Source organism: Eulemur rufifrons, chromosome 7, assembly GCF_041146395.1.
Source record: "Eulemur rufifrons isolate Redbay chromosome 7, OSU_ERuf_1, whole genome shotgun sequence".
Classification (NCBI taxonomy): Eukaryota; Metazoa; Chordata; class Mammalia; order Primates; family Lemuridae; genus Eulemur; species Eulemur rufifrons.
The window spans coordinates 267,167,846-267,187,353 of NC_090989.1; the positions used below are offsets into that span (position 1 = coordinate 267,167,846).

A 19,508-nucleotide genomic window follows, 5' to 3' on the forward strand; every position below is an offset into this window, starting at 1 on the left:
CTTTGTGTAGCTGTAGCTTCAGAGGGACTTCAGAGTAGAGGTGCCTGAGGCTCTCCGAACCTCGGGACGTAATGTTTCTCTTTCAGGTTTTGCACCCACCTATGTGCAGTTCTGATGAACTCGGAATACTCTTGGACACCTAAAGCGTGGTCCCTGCCTCCTCTGGCTGAGTTCTCTGCCAAGACCTCCAAAGGCAGAGTCTGGGGCTGGGGAGCAGTGTTCTCCCTGTATGTCCGGACAGACTGGACTGGGTCCCTAGAAAAGGGCTCAGTCTGGACTCAGAGTGATGTATCCGATCCTGGACGGGAAAAATCCCTAAAACAGCTCAGGTACATGTTAGCAGTTGTTCTTTCCAGCATGGGGAGTGGGTTTTTCTTCCACGTGCTTCTTTGCATGTTCTATTTTCTTCAAAATAAACATGCATTACTTTTTTCAATTCTAGTTTAAAAAGAAAACCCAAATATTCAAATTCAGAAACTTTGGATATAAATACTTCTGGAAATAAGCCTAACACAGATGTTTTTCCGAGGGTCTCATGTTATGAAAAAATTATTTTTTTTTTTTTGAGACAGAGTCTCTCTCTGTTGCCCAGGCTAGAGTGAGTGCCGTGGCGTCAGCCTAGCTCACAGCAACCTCAAACTCCTGAGCTCAAGGGATCCTCCTGTCTCAGCCTCCCGAGTAGCTGGGACTACAGGCATGCACCACCATGCCCGGCTAATTTTTTCTATATATATATTTTTAGCTGTCCATATAATTTCTTTCTCTTTTTTTTTTTTAGTAGAGATGGGGTCTCGCTCTTGCTCAGGCTGGTCTCGAACTCCTGAGCTCAAACGATCCGCCCACCTCGGCCTCCCAGAGTGCTAGGATTACAGGCGTGAGCCACCGCGCCCGGCTGAAAAAATTATTAATCATGGTAACCTTAAGTCAAACTGCCCAAGTTCCAATCTCATTGCTATCAACTAGTAACTGTGACCCCTGGCACGTTACTTAACTTCCATAAAAATGGGGTTCATAATGGTACTCTCCTCCTGCTGTTAGACAATTAGCAAGTCTATGAGGTGGGCACTCTCATCCCCATTTTACAGCTGAGGACCCCGAGGGTACCCAGCCAGCTAGCAGCTAAGTGGGATTTGAGCCCGGGCATTCCGACACCAGAGCACAGCTGTAAGCTACCGGTCTAAAGTGGCCCGTCAAAAAGGGCAGTTGTCAGGATTACAAGATAGCACGCTTATGAAGCGCTCAGCAAAAGCCTGGCACTTAATAAGTGCTCAATAAAGTTTCCTACGGTCACAGTAGTGTTTGGTGGGTTTTGTTTGTTATAAAGAAGCTTCCGTGCAGCGCGATTTAATTCAGCAAAGAATGACAGAGTGCTGAAGCGGGCGGGGTGGGAGCGGGGGGTGCACCGGGAGGGCCCGGGGCGGGGTCAGGGAGGCCCCGCCCTGCAGCCACCTGCGACAGGTGGAGCGCGCGACACCCGCCACTCGGCCATGTCCGCGGAGGGCGCGGGGCCCGGGCCGGGGCCGGGGCCGGGGCCCGTGCCCAGGTCCGAGCCGGGGTCCGAGGCGGGGCCGCTCTGCCCGGAGCACGGCCAGGCTCTGAGCTGGTTCTGCGACTCCGAGGGACGGCCCGTGTGCGCCGCCTGCGCGGAGCTGGGCGGCCGCTGCCGGGGACACCGCATCCGCCGGGCGGAGGAGCGCGCCGAGGAGCTGCGGGTGAGCGGGCGTGGGCGCCGGAAGGCGGGGGGCTGCGGAGGGGGGCGCGCCAGGCGGGGCCGGCAGGGAGTGGGGAGCCCGGGGCCGGGCGGACAGGATGGCAGACCCGGGAGCCCAGGCTCCGCAGTGGCCTTGGCTGTGGAACGAGACGGTTAAGGGTGTGGCCTGTGGAGTCAGGCTGGCCCGAGTTCGAATCCACTCCCTCTCGCCCTCCCCGTGAGTCACGTCGCGCTCTGCGCCTCGGTGTCTTCATCTGTGGTTTGGAGACGATGATAATAATAATAGCGCGTATTTTAGAGTTGTTGCGAGATATAAATGGGATAATAGGTAAAATGCTGTTTACCCGTCGGTGCCCATCACGTAGTGGCGGATCCAGCCCCTTCCCTGCTCCCACGTCCCCGCTCCGCTGCGCGTTTGGGAGCTGGGCTGGCCCTGGGCAATAAAGGGCTGAGCTGTCCCGGTTCCCCAGTGCCAGCTGCGCCCCAACTCCCGCCCCTGTGGAAGCTGTCCTCTCATAAAACCTGGCTCTTCCTTACCCCTCCACCCCTCAACTCAAAGCCTCCTCCTCCCCTCCTACCCCCTTCAGGCTTCCCGGTGAGGTGATCTTCTCCTTCTGACTGTACTTGAAGCTGGTTTCACCTGGATAAACGGAGGGGGCAGGGAGGGTATCAGGAGGTTCTCCTTCACCTAGGGTTTCTCCCACCTCCCCTTCCAGCTTGGCTCCTGGCTGGTCACCTTCCTGTCACCACCTCTCCCCTGAGCTGCTAAGGTTGGAGAGTCAAGTCACCCTGGGGCTTCTTGCCTTCTTCCACACCAGCTGTGGCCCCTGGGGATTTCCTTGCAATTTGATTAAACAGCTTGTTTCTCCCTTACCCACCCTGGAGTTCTCACTGGGGACATCACCTAGGCAGACTTGACTATAATAAACACAGCTTAGGTGGTGCCAGGGTTGGGAGGGGTTCAGTTTATCAGCGACACTCAAAAGCTCCTAGTTGGTCCTTTTGTTACCGGTATCAACAATAGTGATGAGGAAAATACACTTGGATAACATGATATAATCAATTTGCATGATGGATAGAAAATCTGCAAATTCCAGAGTACTTAACTATCTGTCATCTCATTCCATCTGGACCAAGCTTCAAAGTGGAGGTCCTACCTACATTTTGCAGACGAGGAAACTGAGGCTGAGAACAGAGCAGCGACTCCTCTAAGGTTCCTAATGTTCAGGGCCGGACCCACAGAGGCATTAACTAGGCAAGAGGAAACTGCCTTTTTGCTTCAGTGGTTGGAGGGAGGAAGTGATGCTAATGGGGGGGGGGGGAATTTAATGAAAACCTTAAAAAGTAGCCATCAGGCTGGATTGAAGGCTGGGGCAGGTGGTAGGCCTGGCGCTGGTTTGGGAATGTACTCTGCCCAGGGAGTCTTCCCTGAACCCCCCTGAGGCCCTAAGCATATTTATCTCCTCTGCCTGAAGGGAGGCGAGTCTTGCCCTCTGTCTCTCTCTAATGTAGAGTGGATTTTTGTCTGTTGCACAATCCTTCCCTATCCCTCCAGCCAGCAAAGAAATTTCACCCCAGGGCAAAGCTGTTACTGAATTGAGCAGAAACAGCCCCAGTTCTGCGGCTGTCTTACCTCTGGATTCCTACTCTGTAGCTAGTCTCAGTTCCCTCACCCCCATGGTGCATGCTGATCACAGCTTCCTCCTAGTTAATTCAATTCTATGACTTTGTGTTTGGACCTGTGATGGATAAGACTAATTTCCACTTGTTGGGGGGTGGGGTGGGGTGTGGTGGGGATTTACAAGGGCTTCCTGGAAGAGGTAGCTGAGTTGCCTTTTGGCAGATAGAACTCAGGCAAAACTCTTAGGAGAAATAGTGGAGGGACTGCCGCTTAGAGAGCCTCCAGCTATTACCTGGAGAAATAGAGTGGAAAAGCAGGGGCCCAGCCGTATCTCCTGGGGCAAGACACTTCTCTGTGGGCCTCAGCTTCCCCATTTCTAAAACTCTCTCCTGCTCTCAAGGATGATGCTTGTAGCTCTGGGAGCTGTGAAGTGCTGAACTTCTTATGGTGCAGGAAGTAGGAGTTTGTTCATTCAACAAATATTTCTTCAGGGCCTCCTATGTGCAGGAACTCCCTTTGAGATAGTGGGGCATAGAGAAACACATCAAAGTTATGTTGCTTCTGTTCCAGTGGTGGAACGGCAGATACTCAAAAGAGTAAACGAACACATAATAGAGAGTTATAAATGCTAGGAAGGAAAATAAAGCAAAGGAAGAGATTAGGTGAGGAGGGAGATGGTCAGGGAAGGCCTCTCTGAAGAGGTGATGTATGAATAGAGTGGAAGAGTGAGACATACACACATACACACAGACATATATGTAAAGACTGCTGACAGAAGGAACAACAGGTGCAAAGGCACTGAGGTCAGGACAAGTTTGGTGTGTTTAAGGAACATAAAGGAGGCCAGTGTCAAGAGTGGTGGGAGGTGACATTGGAGAAATAGGCAGAGTCACATCAGGTAGGACCATATTCACTAAGGTAAGATGCTTGATCTTACTGTGAGTGTATTGGGAAGCCATTGGAGGGTATTGAACAGGGGCTTGACCTGATTTGATTTCCTTTCAAAAGGTGATTGTAGGGGGTGTCAAGAATGCAAGCCAAGCTAGGAGGTTCTAACAGTGGTTTCTGTGAGAGATGATGGCAATCTGGGTAGAATAACTGGAGTGGAAGTGACCAGAAATGGCCAGCGGAGAGAGAGACCTTGGAGATAGGGCTGATGGGATAGGATGGATTAGATGTGGGGTTTGAGAGAAACCCGGGGGGTTTTGGTCTGGATAACAGATGGATGGTTGATGGTGCTGCTTCATGAATGGGAATAACTTAGGGGAGAGCAGGCTGAGAAGCATGTTCTGCTCAGGTGCGGGCGTGGACAGTCAGGGAGCTGGGTATGATGGACGGGTGAGAGTGCATGCCAGGAAGTGATTATAATATTGGGCTATGGGATTTCAGGGTAAAGAAGGAAGTGAGGCCACTGAAGGGGATGATGGACAGTGAAAAGTGTAAGACTAATGTGTTGGTGGCCCCAGCTGAGCTGAAGAATTTTTGGAATGAGGATTCTAGCATTAATGAGTGAGAAGGATGGGCCATAGTGGGCAGGGTGTGGGTCCTTGAAATGAAGATTTTGGAGGTGGTATAGTTTTGATAATGACAAGATGTGGGACATGACCATGGGTGTGGGTGGCTGAGGTGCAGTGTAAGGGGAAAAAAAATCACGGGAATGGAGTGAATGGTTCATATACAGAGATCAAGACCCCATGAGTGTTGTTTGTGTTGCAGAACAAGATCGTGGACCAGTGTGAGAGGCTGCAGTTACAGAGTGCTGGCATCACCAAATATGTGGCCGAGGTCCTGCCAGGGAAGAACCAGAGAGCAGTGGTAATTCCTCCCCTTCCCCTCTGCTCTGGCTCCCCTCCCACAGTAAGACCCTAGCCTTAGAGATGTGGACAAGTCTAGGGTCCCTTCCCAACCTCACAGACCCATTTGTGCTACTAGCAAAGGTGGATCCAGGAAGGATGGTTTCCCATCTTTCTGAGCCTCAATTTTATCATCTGGGCAGAGAGGGCTTGTTCCTATTACCATCTTGGGTACCTAGAAAATGACTTTCTTGGGTGTCTTGGAGTCGGGGATCAAGAAGGGTAGTCTTCTTCTACCATCTAATTATTTTCTGCTCAGTTCCAGAATTATAAAATAACCTATTCAATTAATACTGAATATTCTTTATGACAATCGTATGCAGCAGGTGGCAGTAACATCCCCGTTTACAGATGGGGAAATGGGTCCTACAGAGGTTAATAGACTTGCCCAAGGCCCCACAACCTCCTGGAAGAGTCAGTTTTGTGACCTCGACCTTCTGACCCCCTGGCCAGTGCTACTTGTGCTGTGTCCCTCTGCTGATTCTTTGTTCAGTGGACTCATTGCCGCTGCTGGGTCTTCACTCTCAAGTATGCCCGTCAGGGGCAGGGCCTGTGAATTTCTTTCTGCACATCCCCTCCCTCCTTCCCCCTAGTATACAGAATAGGCTTGGCACTGCCTAAGTCAAGTTTCTTTTAATTGCATGAAACAGAACTCAGTTGAACTAGCATAAGCAAAACGGAATTTTCTGGCATAATACAGGGGTCTCTCAGAACCTCAAGGAGTCCAGGCAGCTATTTGGTGTCCATCTCTGCTTCATTTTGTATGATATTCTCGATATCTTAACCAACCTCCGTCTCCCTCTTCCTCTCCTCCTCCCCCCATCCCCTTCATCCCTGTCATCCTTTTTATTTTCTTGTCTTACCGCACTGGCTATGACTGCAGTACTGTGTTGAATAGATGCTAGTATAGCAGATCTTGACTTTAAGGAGGAAACTTCCAACATTTCACCATTTTTTTATTTAACAAGTCCTTATTGAGCACCTACCATGTGAGGCACTGTTGTTCAAGGTGCTTAGGCATTCCACAGTGAACACAACATAAAAATTCCTGTTTGCATGAAACCTACATTCTTTTTTTTTTTTTTTATTTTTTTTTTAAGAGACAGAGTCTTGCTCTTGCTCTGTTGCCTGGGCTAGAGTGCCGTGGCATCAGCCTAGCTCACAGCAACCTCAAACTCTTGGGCTCAAGCAATCCTTCTGCCTCAGCCTCCTGAGTAGCTGGGACTACAGGCATGTGCCACCATGCCCGGCTAATTTTTTCTATATGTTTTTAGTTGTCCAGCTAATTTCTTTCTATTTTTTTTAGTAGGGACGGGGTCTTGCTCTTGCTCAGGCTGGTCTCGAACTCCTGAGCTCAAACGACCCAGCTGCCTTAGCCTCCCAGAGTGCTAGGATTACAGGTGTGAGCCACCATGCCCGGCGTAGGGTGTTTTGTTTTTGTTTTAGGATTTTTGCATCTATACTCAGGATTGAGATTAGCCTATGAGTTTTATTTCGTATACGATCCTTATCAGATTTGGTATCAAGATTATTATATAAGCTTTATTAAATGTATTGGGAAACAGAACTCTATTTTCATTTGAAGAATTTAAGATTGCATAAAAATGTTCTTAGTTTTGATCACAGTAGCCACAGGTTTGTGTATTTTTTTAGTCTTTATTTTGATCTACTCTTTTGTATCTTTGTTTTTTATTTCATAATTATTTCCTTGTCTTTATATTTTTTCCCTTCTAGTTTTTTTTTTTTTTTTTTTTTGGATATATTCTTGTTCTTTTTTTTTTTTTTTGGATATATTCTTGTTCTTTTTTTTTTTTTTTTTCCTGCTGCTATTCTTAGTCTTTAACTTCCTATGTTGAACACAGTTTATTAATTTTAGTCTTTCTTTTTTGCAGGGTAAGCATTTAAAGCTATATATTTTGTTTTAGGTATTGACATCCATAAATATGATATGTAGTATTTTCCTTGTCATTCAGTTAGTATTTTTAAATTCATATTATGATTTATGTTTTACTATGAGTTACTAGAAATATGTTTTAAATCTCCAAATATGTTTTACTTTTTAATTTTAATATTACTATTGACTTCTAACTTAACTATATTATAGTATATTGATACTGATTGAAATTTGTTGAGACCTGTTTCATGCCCTAAAATATGGTCAATTTAGTTAAATGTTTCATAGTCACTTGAAAAACTGTGTAGGGTTCTTATATGTCTATTCAGCTTATTAATTTATTCAAATCTGCCCTATACTTACTAATTTTTTATCTCCTAGATTTATTGATTACTGTCAAGAGGCTTTTAAATTTTCATACTATGGCTATAGAAGTGTTTATTTTTCCTCCTAATTCTGTCAATTATTATTTATGTATATATATATATTATTTTTTTTTTTGAGACAGGGTCTCATTCTGTCACCCAGACTGGAGTGCAGTGGCATACTCATAGCTCACTGCAGCCTCGAACTCCTGGGTTTAAGTGATCCTCTTGCCTCAATCTCCCCAGTAGCTGGGACTACAGGTGTGTGCCACCACACCCAGCTAATTTTTTTTTTTTTTTTTAGAGATGGGGTTTTGCTATGTTGCCCAGGATGGTCTCAAACTCCTGGCCTCAAGAAATCCTCCTGCCTTGGCCCCTAGAAGTTCTGGGATTACAGGTGTGAGCCACTGTGTGCCTGGCTTGATTTTATATTTTGACACTATGTTATTAAGTATACACAATTTAGATTTGTTATATATCTAAATTCTTGGTAAGTCATTCCTATTATCTTTTTTCTGAAAAGATAGGAATTCTTTTTTGGGCATTCTTTTCTCTGGGAATTCTTTTTGCTTTAAAGTTTATTGAGTTCTTTATTCATTACTACACTAGCAAATATTTGCTGGACATATCTTTTTCTTTGCTTTACTTTTAACTTTCCTGTTTTTGTGTTTTAGGTATGTTTTATAACTGGATTTTTTTTCCTTTTTAAAAAATATCCCATCTGATAAGCCTTGCCTTTTAACTAGGGAGTTTAATCCATTTATCACTATTGTGACTTCTGATATACTTGGATTTATAGCTCTCATTTTATTTTGTTTTCTATATAGTGTGTTTTTTTCTATGGTTTTGTCTTTCTTTCTTATCTTCTTTTGAATTAATCAACTCCTTCCCCTTCTTTCCCTATCTAGTTTGAAAATTATACATTCTGTTTATGGTCTATAGTTGGTACCCCTAAAATTTAAACATAAATACTAAACAATGTCTAAAATGAATTAAGCATCTGTGACCTCTTCCAGAATAATACAAGCACTGTAAGATGCTTTATCCATTTACCCCTCTGGTCTTGTCCACTATTTTAATTAAAGTATAACTGTTAATAAATTCTTCTCATTCATAGAAAATACGCTGTTTTTGATTAGAGATGTCTTTATTGTGCTCTCATTGTTTGTATGATAGGTTAGATGAGCTTAAAATTCTAAGGTGAATTGCAAGCCCCAACCAGGGTAGTTGAGTCCTCAGCTCTTGATTATAATGGTTTTCAATTTATTTTCTATTTTTGGACCCCAGAGGATTTTCTTTACTTCCTTGCCAGAGCAACTACACTTTTAAAAGGATGCTGGGACTATTTTTCCAGCATCTCTGTGTTTTGTTCTGAGAGTATTTTTAGTGTATCTACTCTGTCATATCTTTGGAAAGTTTTTTTTTCTTTTGTCTGCTGTCCTTTTCTGAGGATGGCTCAAGAAATTTGTTTAAATTGACTGGAGTCTTTTATGTAGAGAGAATATGATTCATCATGGGTGAGGTCTTGATTCAGGATCACACAGCACAGACAGGGCTGCAGGGTCCCCCCCTTTGGGGAAGACATAAAGGTGGAATAGACAGGAGAGTAATAGCGAACATTATAGAACAGTTATCATGTTTCAGGCTTTGTTCTGTTTACTTTATATGTATTAATTTAATCCTCACAATAGCCTTATGAGATAGGCACTATTATAATATTATACTCATTTTACAGATTAGAAAACTGAGGCATGGGGAAGATAAGGAACATGTTCAAAGTTCTGTAGCTAGTGAGTTGAACAGTTAAGATTTACGTCTGGACACTGTCTGTAATGCTTAATTTCCTAACTATTATGTTATGTTGCCTCAAAAGAACACTGTGAACTTGGAGTCTGACCTTCTGGGTTTGCTTGCCATTCACTTAGCCACTGTTTCCTCCCTATCAGGCAAATTATGGATCTCAGTTTTTTCTGTAAAACAGGGATGATTTTGCCCCCTGCACTGTGCAAAGCAGGTCTTCAGGGACAAGGCACAGGAAAGCTGCGGTCTGCCCCTGACTTTTTGATGTGAAGGAGACAATTCTACTCTCACCTGTCTGGCAAGAGCACGAGTGCAGGTGCTTTATGCAACAGGCGCCTTTGGGGAGGATTGTTTACCAGGTGGCATCTGGTGTAGGGGAATAGTGTTGGGCCGAGAGTCAAGAGCATTGACTTCTAGTCTCAGCTCTGCCACTGACTTGCCATGTGAGCTCTACCAAGAGATTTTTGACTAAGTCAGGAAAAAAAATTCCCATTCACTCAATATTTGAGTACCTACTGCATACCAGGCACTGTGCCAGGAGCTAGAAGAAGACATTTGGTCACTTCATTGTCTGAGAATTGATTTCAGGCTCCCTCTATGGCAGATAAAAATTCTGCCGTAGAACCAGTTGAAATGGACAGCTTTAGGAAGGAATGAGATTTTTTTTTCTTTTTTTGTCATCAGACATAGTGAAATATCAACCGGACAGTAATATTAAAAGGATTTGTTCTGTAAAATTTGGATTCAATCAGAAGCCTGCACTCAAAGATACAGAAGGGCACATGTGGCCCCACGGCCACAGGTTCCCCACCCCTGAATGACTTTTTTAGGCCCCCTGCCTTGCAAGTCTATGAGTCTCTGACCTCCATCCCTTGGCCTTGCTATTCTCAACTGTGAAATAAGCAGGTGATTCTAGCTGATCTCTAAGCCCAGCCCAGCTGTTCCATTCTGTGATCACAACTCCATGAAATATGGCTTGGATGTCTGGATGTCAAATTTCTTTACTCCAAACCATATCTGAGAAGTCTTAGGGCTGGGATGTCAAAATAAATGGCGTAAGTACGGTTACTTCCTTTACTAAGCCCATGGCAGACATTGCTAATCAATCTCAGCACTCCTTCCCACTCAGCCTAAACCCTTTTAATCCTGACTGGGGCTTTTCCAGGGCCCAATTCCTCATTTTATTCCTTGTCAGACCATGGCCAGTGCAGCAAGGGAACTGGTTATCCAGCGGTTGAGTCTGGTGAGGAGTCTGTGCGAGAGTGAGGAGCAGCGCCTGCTGGAGCAGGTGCACGGTGAAGAGGAGCGGGCCCACCAGAGTATCCTGACGCAGCGCGTGCACTGGGCCGAGGCGCTGCAGAAGCTTGACACCATCCGCAGCAGCCTGGTGGGCATGCTCACCCATCTGGACGACCTCCAGCTGATTGTAAGTCAGGCAAGGGTGAGGACGTGACCGGTTGGCCAGACGCCCAAAAAGTGTGAAAGCATCAAGAATATTTATTGGAAGGATGTGGGTGGAAATGAGAATTTGGAGCAGGGGTGAATGACAAAGATTCTTTTCTTTTCTTTTCTTTTTGAAGACAGAGTCTCACTCTCTTACCCCGGGTAGAGTGCAGTGGTGTCATCATAGGTCACTGCAACCTCAAACTCATGTGCTGAAGCAATCCTCCTGCCTCAGCCTCCCAAGTAGCTAGGACTACAGGTGCACACCACCACGTCTGGACCATTTGTTTTTCTATTTTTGATAGAGACTGGGTCTCCCTCTTGCTCAGCCTTGTCTCAAACTCCTGACCTCAAGTGATCATCCCACCGCGGCCTCGTAGGATACTAGAAAGATTCTTTTCTTGGCCAGACTTTAGTTGAGCTTCTGAACCTTCTTTTAGACCCATCTGTGTACTTTCTTGTAAAATCCAGTTTAGCAAAAGAAACCTGCTAAGTCAGTTAGCCAGAACCCTCCATCCTTGATATTTGATCATTGTCAATATCTGATCAGGTTCCTCATCCTCCACCTTCCCCCAGGTGATGTCCGATCACCCTGGCCTGTCTTCAGCAAGAATCCTGTTAGGTCAGTTTAGAAAGAATCTTCTTCACCCCTGGGGTTTCCCCTTAGTAACTTTCCATCCACTGCCTCCCCCACTGCTCCTTGGCTGTAAATTCCCACCTGCCCATGCTGTATGCGGGGTTAAGCCCAGTCTTTGTTCCTCACTGCAAGGCCTTGTTGCTGTGGTCCGTATAACTATCGCAATGGTCCTGAATAAAGTCTTCCTTAGTGTGCTTTAACAAGTATCATTGAATCATTTCTTCCTTAACATGAGTCAGGGGAGTAAAATTATATGCATTTCTGGGGCATTCACTGAAAACAGTATTCTTTCAATAGTGAACCAATGTTTACTGAGTGCCTATTATACGCTAAGCATTATGCTATGGGGTGGAGTTACAGGCCACAGCTGCCAGCTGCTCCCAGTCTCAGGAAGGAGAGGAATACATCAGCTGACAGTCAGGAGATGGAAGGATATGTGCTATCGTAGAGAAAATCACTCAGGCAGGGTCCCAGCCATGCAGGCTGGGGGAAGGAGGCCAGGGAAAGCTTCCTGGATGAAGTGACTCAGAAGATAAGAAGAGTAGCTATGTGAAAGGAAGTGGGGAGATGGAGAGGGTTCAGAAGCATGCAGAGAGACCCCTGCGCTTGGAGGAGCTGACAAGGGCTCTAATATGAAAATGTAGAGCTCATCCTAATCCTACTACCCAGAATTACCTTGATTAATATTTGGTGCATAGTCTTTCAAAGTGTCTTGTATAGAGATGCAGATGCCTCCAGTGTCAAGGGGACGGTGTGACATCTGAGTAAAAATGCCGAGCGGGGGGAAGGAGAATGTGGAACACCTGAGCTGCCCCGCTGCATTTTCAAGTAGGGCAGTTTCCATGACTGCCCTAGATTGTGCATTCACTTGGTCACACAGCTCAGCTTCCGTGTACAGAGCCCATTCTGTCCCAGACACTGGGACAGTCACAATAGAAGATTCAGAAAGAATCACAGCCTTCCAGGAGCTGACATTTGTCATAGGGGTTGCTGTCGGGGTGAATAGGTGATGGTCCTGAAGTGGAGTTGAGGGGACCCAGGATGCCATGGGACGCAGGGGATAGAATGCTTCACCTGAGTGTGTGTGTGTGTCAAGAGCAACCCAGGAAACTTTGTCATGGGTCTTAAAGAAGGAGTAGAAGTTTTTATTCTAGAGTCTGTGTCCCCATGGAGCCCTCTACAATAGTTAAATATGTTCAAATGTTGACTACCTGCTGGGTTTCTGGTGCCAAGCCTGACTTTGTTTTCTTTTCTCACAGCAGAAGGAGCAGGAGATTTTCGAGCGGTGAGTATGGCCCTGTGATTTGCTTGGGCAGTCACGGAGACTCGTAGGCTCTACCCAGTCCACTGCCTTCAGGCCCCACTGCTCCTGGGGGAGAGCACAGGGCAGGCAGCTGAGTGGCTTCCCTGGGGCCCAGCCCGATGGACAGGGGTCCTCCTGTCCTTGGTTTAGACTTACATGGAAGGGCAGTGAAATACTTATCAGAGGCTTGCCACGGGGCTTTCTTAAACATTATCCTGTTTTAAAGTGCAGTCTCCCTGTCGGAGCATTTGCCCACCTCCATCTGCAGATGAGAATGTTGAGGCTCAAACTGGGGAAGGGACCTGCCTAAGCCTGGAGCCGAGAACCTGACCCACCAGATGCCTGTGAGAGTGCTGTCTCTCCTGCCCCACTCCCCTTTCTCTGATGAAAGCATCTGTGAAACTTAAGTCTTAATTACCGTTCAAATTTTGCATTGTAATTATTCAATAATAAGAGAATTTCACCAGGTCCTACCTGGGTTTTGTTTTTTTTTTTTTTTTTTTTTTTTTTTTTTTTTTTTGAGACAGAGTCTCACTTTGTTGCCCAGGCTAGAGTGAGTGCCGTGGCGTCAGCCTAGCTCACAGCAACCTCAAACTCCTGAGCTCAAGGGATCCTCCTGTCTCAGCCTCCCGAGTAGTTGGGACTACAGGCTTGCACCACCATGCCCGGCTAATTTTTTTGATATGTATATTTTTAGCTGTCCATATAATTTCTTTCTATTTTTAGTAGAGATGGGGTCTCGCTCTTGCTCAGGCTGGTCTCGAACTCCTGAGCTCAAACGATCCGCCCACCTCGGCCTCCCAGAGTGCTAGGATTACAGGCGTGAGCCACCGCGCCCGGCCCCTACCTGGGTTTTGAAAGGCTGAGAGCCAAGGGCCTGAGGATGGCCAAGAGGGTGTGATTTGCCGGGCAAAGTAATTAACTTCTCAAACCTTCTGTGCGAGATTTCAGAGCTATATGTAGGGACCAGTCTATTCTTATTTATTTTTATATTTAAGTTTCAGTAGCGATACATGTGCGTTAGAGAAAAAACTCCTCCAATATAAAACTATTTAAAATGGAAAATGAGTCTCCATCACCCCCTCCCAATCCCATTCCCCAGCAGTGATCAGTTTTAATAGATGTGTGTTTTGCAGACTTTCTTTTGTATAGTCACAGAAGGATATGTAGAGTTTTTGGGTTGTTGTTGTTGTTGTTGTTGCTTTGAATTTAAAAAAAAATATCCTGTTTCCCTTCAAACTTTCACTCAATAGTTTTAGCATCCATTGATAATTCAGGCCTGAATTATTCATTTATTTGTTTGCTTGGTTGTTCATTTGCTTATTTAGTATTAATACAGACTCATGGATTCTTATTTTCTTTAATGCATTATAATCTATTATTAGCATTATTAATTTTGATGTTCAGACTGTCCCACATTTGACCAATAGGAGCCCCTTCAAGCTGGATCCTGTGTCCTTTTGATAAGTCCCCATCATTCTTTGAGTACTTTCTTGATCTCAGGCCCAAGAAGACATCCAGGCTCAACTTGTTCTTTTCCTGCCCCAGCCCTGGAATCAGTGTATTTCTCCAGGGGTCCTGGGTTTTTTGTTTGTTTTTCTTTAGTGGAGAATGATATTTAGAAACCAAAATCTGGGCATTAAGTGTACTTATTGTCATTGCTTCCAGGCCTTGTCAGTGGAGTAGACAGAACTACAAAGCGTATATGTGTGTGTGTGTGTGTGTGTGTGTATAACTTTTTTATGCTTGAGTTTGTATGACAACTTCTAATTCCAGTCTAACACCACAGGGTTTTTCCTTTGCCCTCCCCCATTCTATATTTGTATCTTTTTTTCTTTGACAGTGAGAATGCTGGCTCCCAACAAAATCAATATATCTATAAAGTCGTCTGAGAATTGCTAAGCCCACACTGCTCTTGACAAACCTGCTAATAGAGTTCAAGATTTGTAGTTTTTTGTGCCCTTAGGCTGAGGGTATATACTCTCAAAGCACTGTGTTTAAAAGTTGTCAAGCCCCATTTGGCTGGAAACTCATTTGCCTAACTAAGAAGTGCTTTTGTTGGCTCTGCGGTTGTTTCCATGTCCATGGCTGGGCTCAGCTCTGACCTGACCAGGCAGCAGAACTTGCTGCACAGACTACAGGGCCTGCTGTATTCAAGCCCTATTTCACTTCCACCCCTTTTGTACCCTGAGGTAGCTAGTCCAGATGGTTCTCTGTAGACTCTAGCGTCACATTTGGTCTCAGATTTGCCCTGGGATGACAGCTTAGCACTGCAGACATCGCCTTCTCTTTCCTTTGGCTTCTCTAGACTGAGCCTCTGTGCTTTGAGAAGATGGCAACAGACCCTCTCTTGTCCTGACCACAAAGAGCCTTTGTTACCAGAACCTGCTCCCAGCATTTCTGAGGTTCTGTTCACCTCATTCCTCCTAAGCCAGGACAGTCAGTGACAGTCTTGCAAAGAGCTTGCATCCGTCAGGGCACACGTCCCACCCTGTCCCCCACCCTCCATTTATGGGCAGGGCCATGAGATCTGGGGAGAGAGCTGCTGCCTGATCCCAACGTTGTCATCAGGATTGGAGGCAGTCGGGAAGTTCTTTCTCAGAACCCAGGTCAGAGGGCTGCAAAGCTCTGTGATACATCCCACTTTGTCCTATACCCCTTTGAGATTTCACTTATGGTCAAGGAAATCATTATATTGAATGGTGCCTGGGCTCTATCCCAGGCTCTATTTTTGCATGGAAGCGGGACTTGAATCCAAACCCCCCTTTTAAGCTGAGCGTTTTCTCTGAATCTTTCTTCTCTCCTGTCAAATGGGTTAACCACTACCTCCTAGGTTATAGCAAAGTTTAATGTGATTCTGTATAGAAAACAGCAAGCCCAGAGCCTGGCTGCTGGATACATGCAGCTCTTCCCTCCTGGGCATCTTGTCTTCCCAAATGACCCCTGCAGCGAAACCCAGGCCCCACTGTGAGCTGAGGAGAGAGGGTTATTGGGAACAAATTACTATGAGTAATTTGTGGTTGGGGTGATGATTGATGGCCTCTTTCTGTGTGACCCCTCAAGGGTGTTTGCATTTTAAAGCAAATTTTTTTTTTTTTTTTTTTTTTTTTTTGAGACAGAGTCTCACTCTGTTGCCTGGGCTAGAGTGCTGTGGCATCAGCCTAGCTCACAGCAACCTCAAACTCCTGGGCTCAAGCGATCCTCCTGCCTCAGCCTCCTGAGTAGCTGGGACTACAGGCGAATGCCATGACGCCCGGCTAATTTTTTCTATTTTTAGTAGAGACCAAGTTTTGCTCTCGCTCACGCTGGTCTCGAACTCCTGACCTCAAACAATTCTCCTGCCTCGGCCTCCCAGAGTGCTAGGATTACAGGTGTGAGCCACTGTGCCCGCCGGTGTTTGCGTTTTAGAAGCAGAGGAGTGGCTGAGCCTTCTGCCCAAACCGAGGGACACATTACTACTGCAACAGGTCTAGGAGGGAGGCGAGATATTTTCTGAGCAAGATGGAGGACTGGAAAGACTGCTGCATGGGGCAGTCTTCTGGAGGCCCAGGCCTTAGTCTCAGCTCTGCTGTTAACTTACTGAGGGACACTGGCGAGTCACCTCCCCCTCAGAGCACACTGCCTCCAGTTTCTACTAGTGGCACCGAGTACACACCTCCCTGCAAATTGTCCTTCTGCTTTGCCGGAATTAAGGTTCCTGGGCGGGTTGGGGGGCACAGGGGAAATGCCCACCTTCTCCCTTGGCTCAAGCCCCCTGTAGGGGCCTCTGTGTGGGGCCTGGTTGCCAATCTTGGTGTCACCCTGGTGGGAGGAGGATTTTGCTTGTGTCCCTGCCTCACCCTATGTTGATCCATATACATTCCCAGAACCTTCCTGAATCTCTGTCTCTGTTTTTTCCCTGCATAAGGACTGAAGAAGCAGAGGGCATTTTGGATCCCCAGGAGTCAGAAAAGTTAAACTTTAACGAGAAGTGCACTCGGAGTCCACTACTGACTCAACTCTGGGCGACAGCGGTTCTTGGGTCCCTCTCAGGTTAGGAGCTGCTAGAGCAGCTGGGCTTCTGTCTGTCTGTCTGTCTGTGTGGGGTTTGCTCCTGGGTCCCACTGGGGACCAGTACTTCTGGGATGGTAGCTGAAGCCACCAGGAATGCTGGATGCAGGCTGGTCAGTGGGGCCAGCCGGGCCGAGTCCTTCCCATTTCCAGACCAGCCTGTTCTGTGGTTGGATTTAGGATAAATCTTCTTCCCTTAAATCACGTCCTCCTTACATCCTGCCGTACTGGGGCAGCTCAGTACTATTTATTGGAAACCTTGGGTTTCTCTTTTATGAAGATATAGCTGACAGCCAACTGGAGAGCATCCGGACTGAGAATTAAACTGCCTGGATTTGCCTCATTTATTCACTTAACAAACATTGACTCTGACCAACTGTGAGTCTGGCCATGTGCTGCATGCTGTGGTCACAGGGGTGAACATGACATGGTTTTCTTTTCTTTCTTTCTTTTTTTTTTTTTTTTTTTGAGACAGAGTCTCACTCTGTTGCCCCGGCTAGAGTGCCGTGGTGTCAGCCTAGCTCACAGCAACCTCAAACTCCTGGGCTCAAGTGATCCTTCTTCCTCAGCCTCCCGAGTAGCTGGGACTACAGGCATGTGCCACCATGCCCGGCTAATTTTTCTATATATATTTTTAGCTGTCCATATAATTTCTTTCTACTTTTAGTAGAGACGATGTCACTCTTGCTCAGGCTAGTCTCAAACTCTTGAGCTCAAACAATCCACCTGCCTCGGCCTCCCGAGTGGCTGGAACTACAGGCATGCGCCACCATGCCCAGCTAATTTTTTTCTATATATATTTTTAGCTGTCCAAATCATTTCTTTCTATTTTTTTTTAGTAGAGACGGGGTTTTGCTCTTGCTCAGGCTGGTCTCGAACTCCTGACCTCGAGCGATCCTCCTGCCTAGGCCTCCCAGAGTGCTAGGATTACAGGCGTGAGCCACCTCGCCCGGCTTCCCTCCACATATTATCCTTAACATTTTGGTACTAGCTATAGCTTGTCTATTCTAGATCCTGGTGTCAGACAGTGCCTGATTTAGCAGCAGTGCATTTTAGTTATTTGCTGGAAACTGCATCTCGTGTGTCCTAGCTTCCACATGGAACAAGTCTCACCTGGAGACCACAGATACAACCAAGTAGAAAGCAGTGTGATCAGTGCTAGATGTAGGAACACAATGCCAGGCCTTCAATATGACCCGGCCACCAACTCAGTGTATAACCTTGGGCAACTTGCTTCTCCTCTCTGGGCCTTATTTCTATTAGTGCTTACAGATGAAGGTCTTGGACTAATAGTAACTACTGGCATCATGGCTACAGTTTATTGAGCCCCTGTTACATGCTGGGCATTTTACATGTATCATGTCATTTAATTCTTATAACCACTTGTGCTAAGTCCTATTTTGATACCCATTTTATGGACAAGGAAACTGAGGCTCAGAGAGAATAAATGACTTGTCTGAGGTCACACTGACAGTGAGTGGTAAGGAAGTCCTTTGCCACCTGGTGGGACCAGGTTAGGGCAAGGGTGGACCCTGAGCAACTCTAAGAATTCTTTCTGGCAGGCACAGAGGACATCCGTATCGATGAGAGAACCGTCAGCCCCTTCCTGCAATTGTCAGACGATCGACGGACCCTGACGTTCAGCGCCAAGAAGTCCAAGGCCTGTGTAGATGGTCCAGAACGCTTTGACCACTGGCCCAATGCCCTGGCTGCCACCTCCTTCCAGGCCGGGCTCCACGCCTGGACGGTGAATGTTCAGAACAGTTGTGCCTATAAGGTGGGCGTGGCCTCAGGCCAGCTGCCACGCAAGGGTTCTGGCAGTGACTGCCGTCTGGGCCACAACGCCTTCTCCTGGGTCTTCTCTCGCTATGACCAGCAGTTCCGTTTCTTGCACAACGGGCAGCACGAGGCCCTGGGGCTGCTGCGGTGCCCAGCTCGGCTGGGTGTGCTGCTGGACTTGCAGGCTCGGGAGCTGCTCTTCTACGATCCAGCCTCGGGCACGGTGCTCTACACCCACCACGCACCCTTCCCTGGGCCCCTCTTCCCAGTCTTTGCTGTGGCTGACCAGACCATTTCCATCGTCCACTGACCTCTGGCCGCAGGAAGGCCAGGTCCACCTCTCCACCACCCTTTCAGGCCATGTTTCTATCCCCTGTCCTTTTCCCAAACAATGTGTGTGGTTTTCTAAGGGAAACAGGACCCCGGCCCAATGGGCAGCTTTAGGAGGGGTGGGGGTCTGTTTCAGATCTAGGCCCATCCTTTGAATACTGGGTATCTGTGTGGAACCTGCCACTCCCTGGGCCCCAGTCTCCTAAATCCACCATGCACCTGCCCCTCCAAGGGTGTCTTGTTAACCCCTTTGTCTCTGGCATCCAGCATGGCGCCTGGTGCGTAGTGAGCATGTGATAAATACATGGCGAGTGAGTGGATGGAAGGATGGGTGGATGGGTGGATAGATATGGTAGTCTCTGGAAAGGCTCTGCCTTTCAGGCCCCTGCCCCCAGCTTTGTACGTGTAGAAGTGGTTCTCTGGCAGAGAAGCCTGTGGCTGAAGCTTCTTCATGTCCTAAGTTCAGTGCTTCTCAATCTTTCTCATGACATGGCTCATAGAGAAGATATTTTTTCTAGCACACATGGACAACCTGAAAGGCTGCTCTTGGCCAGAGGAGTCTGGCCTGGGGGTTACTGCCTCGGCCCTCAGAAGACCAAGGGATCACGTCTCCAGGTGACCTGACTGCAACACCGCCATTGGCATGTCTCAAACCTGGCACTGAGCTCCAGCCTGTGCCCACCAAGCACAGGGATTAACTTTGTCGTCCTCCTGCGGTCGAT

The 19,508-nt window shown here is 46.9% G+C and overlaps 1 protein-coding gene across 3 annotated transcripts; it reads left to right on the forward strand.

The window, feature by feature from the left end:
* Positions 1-1,447: 1,447 nt before the first annotated feature.
* On the forward strand, positions 1,448-19,354 carry BSPRY (B-box and SPRY domain containing). 3 transcript variants are annotated; one of them, XM_069474572.1, is made up of 6 exons: positions 1,448-1,712; positions 5,049-5,147; positions 10,440-10,685; positions 12,584-12,609; positions 16,535-16,659; positions 18,240-19,354. In XM_069474572.1, exons 1-6 carry the CDS (start codon positions 1,488-1,490, stop codon positions 18,764-18,766), a joined length of 1,248 nt encoding a protein of 415 aa, XP_069330673.1. In that variant the 5' UTR covers positions 1,448-1,487; the 3' UTR covers positions 18,767-19,354. The 3 variants fall into 3 exon arrangements, with proteins under 3 accessions (XP_069330673.1, XP_069330674.1, XP_069330675.1); XM_069474573.1 differs by having other exon boundaries at positions 10,440-10,670; XM_069474574.1 differs by lacking the exon at positions 16,535-16,659 and having other exon boundaries at positions 10,440-10,670.
* The last annotated feature ends 154 nt before the right edge of the window (positions 19,355-19,508 follow it).

Excerpts from the sequence above, each read along its gene's own strand:
- BSPRY (XM_069474572.1), top strand. The coding sequence starts at position 1,488 with ATGTCCGCGGAGGGCGCGGGGCCCGGGCCGGGGCCGGGGCCGGGGCCC. Across the intron at positions 1,713-5,048 it reads AGCGCGCCGAGGAGCTGCGG|AACAAGATCGTGGACCAGTG; the intron begins GTGAGCGGGCGT and ends TTTGTGTTGCAG. Across the intron at positions 5,148-10,439 it reads GGAAGAACCAGAGAGCAGTG|ACCATGGCCAGTGCAGCAAG; the intron begins GTAATTCCTCCC and ends ATTCCTTGTCAG.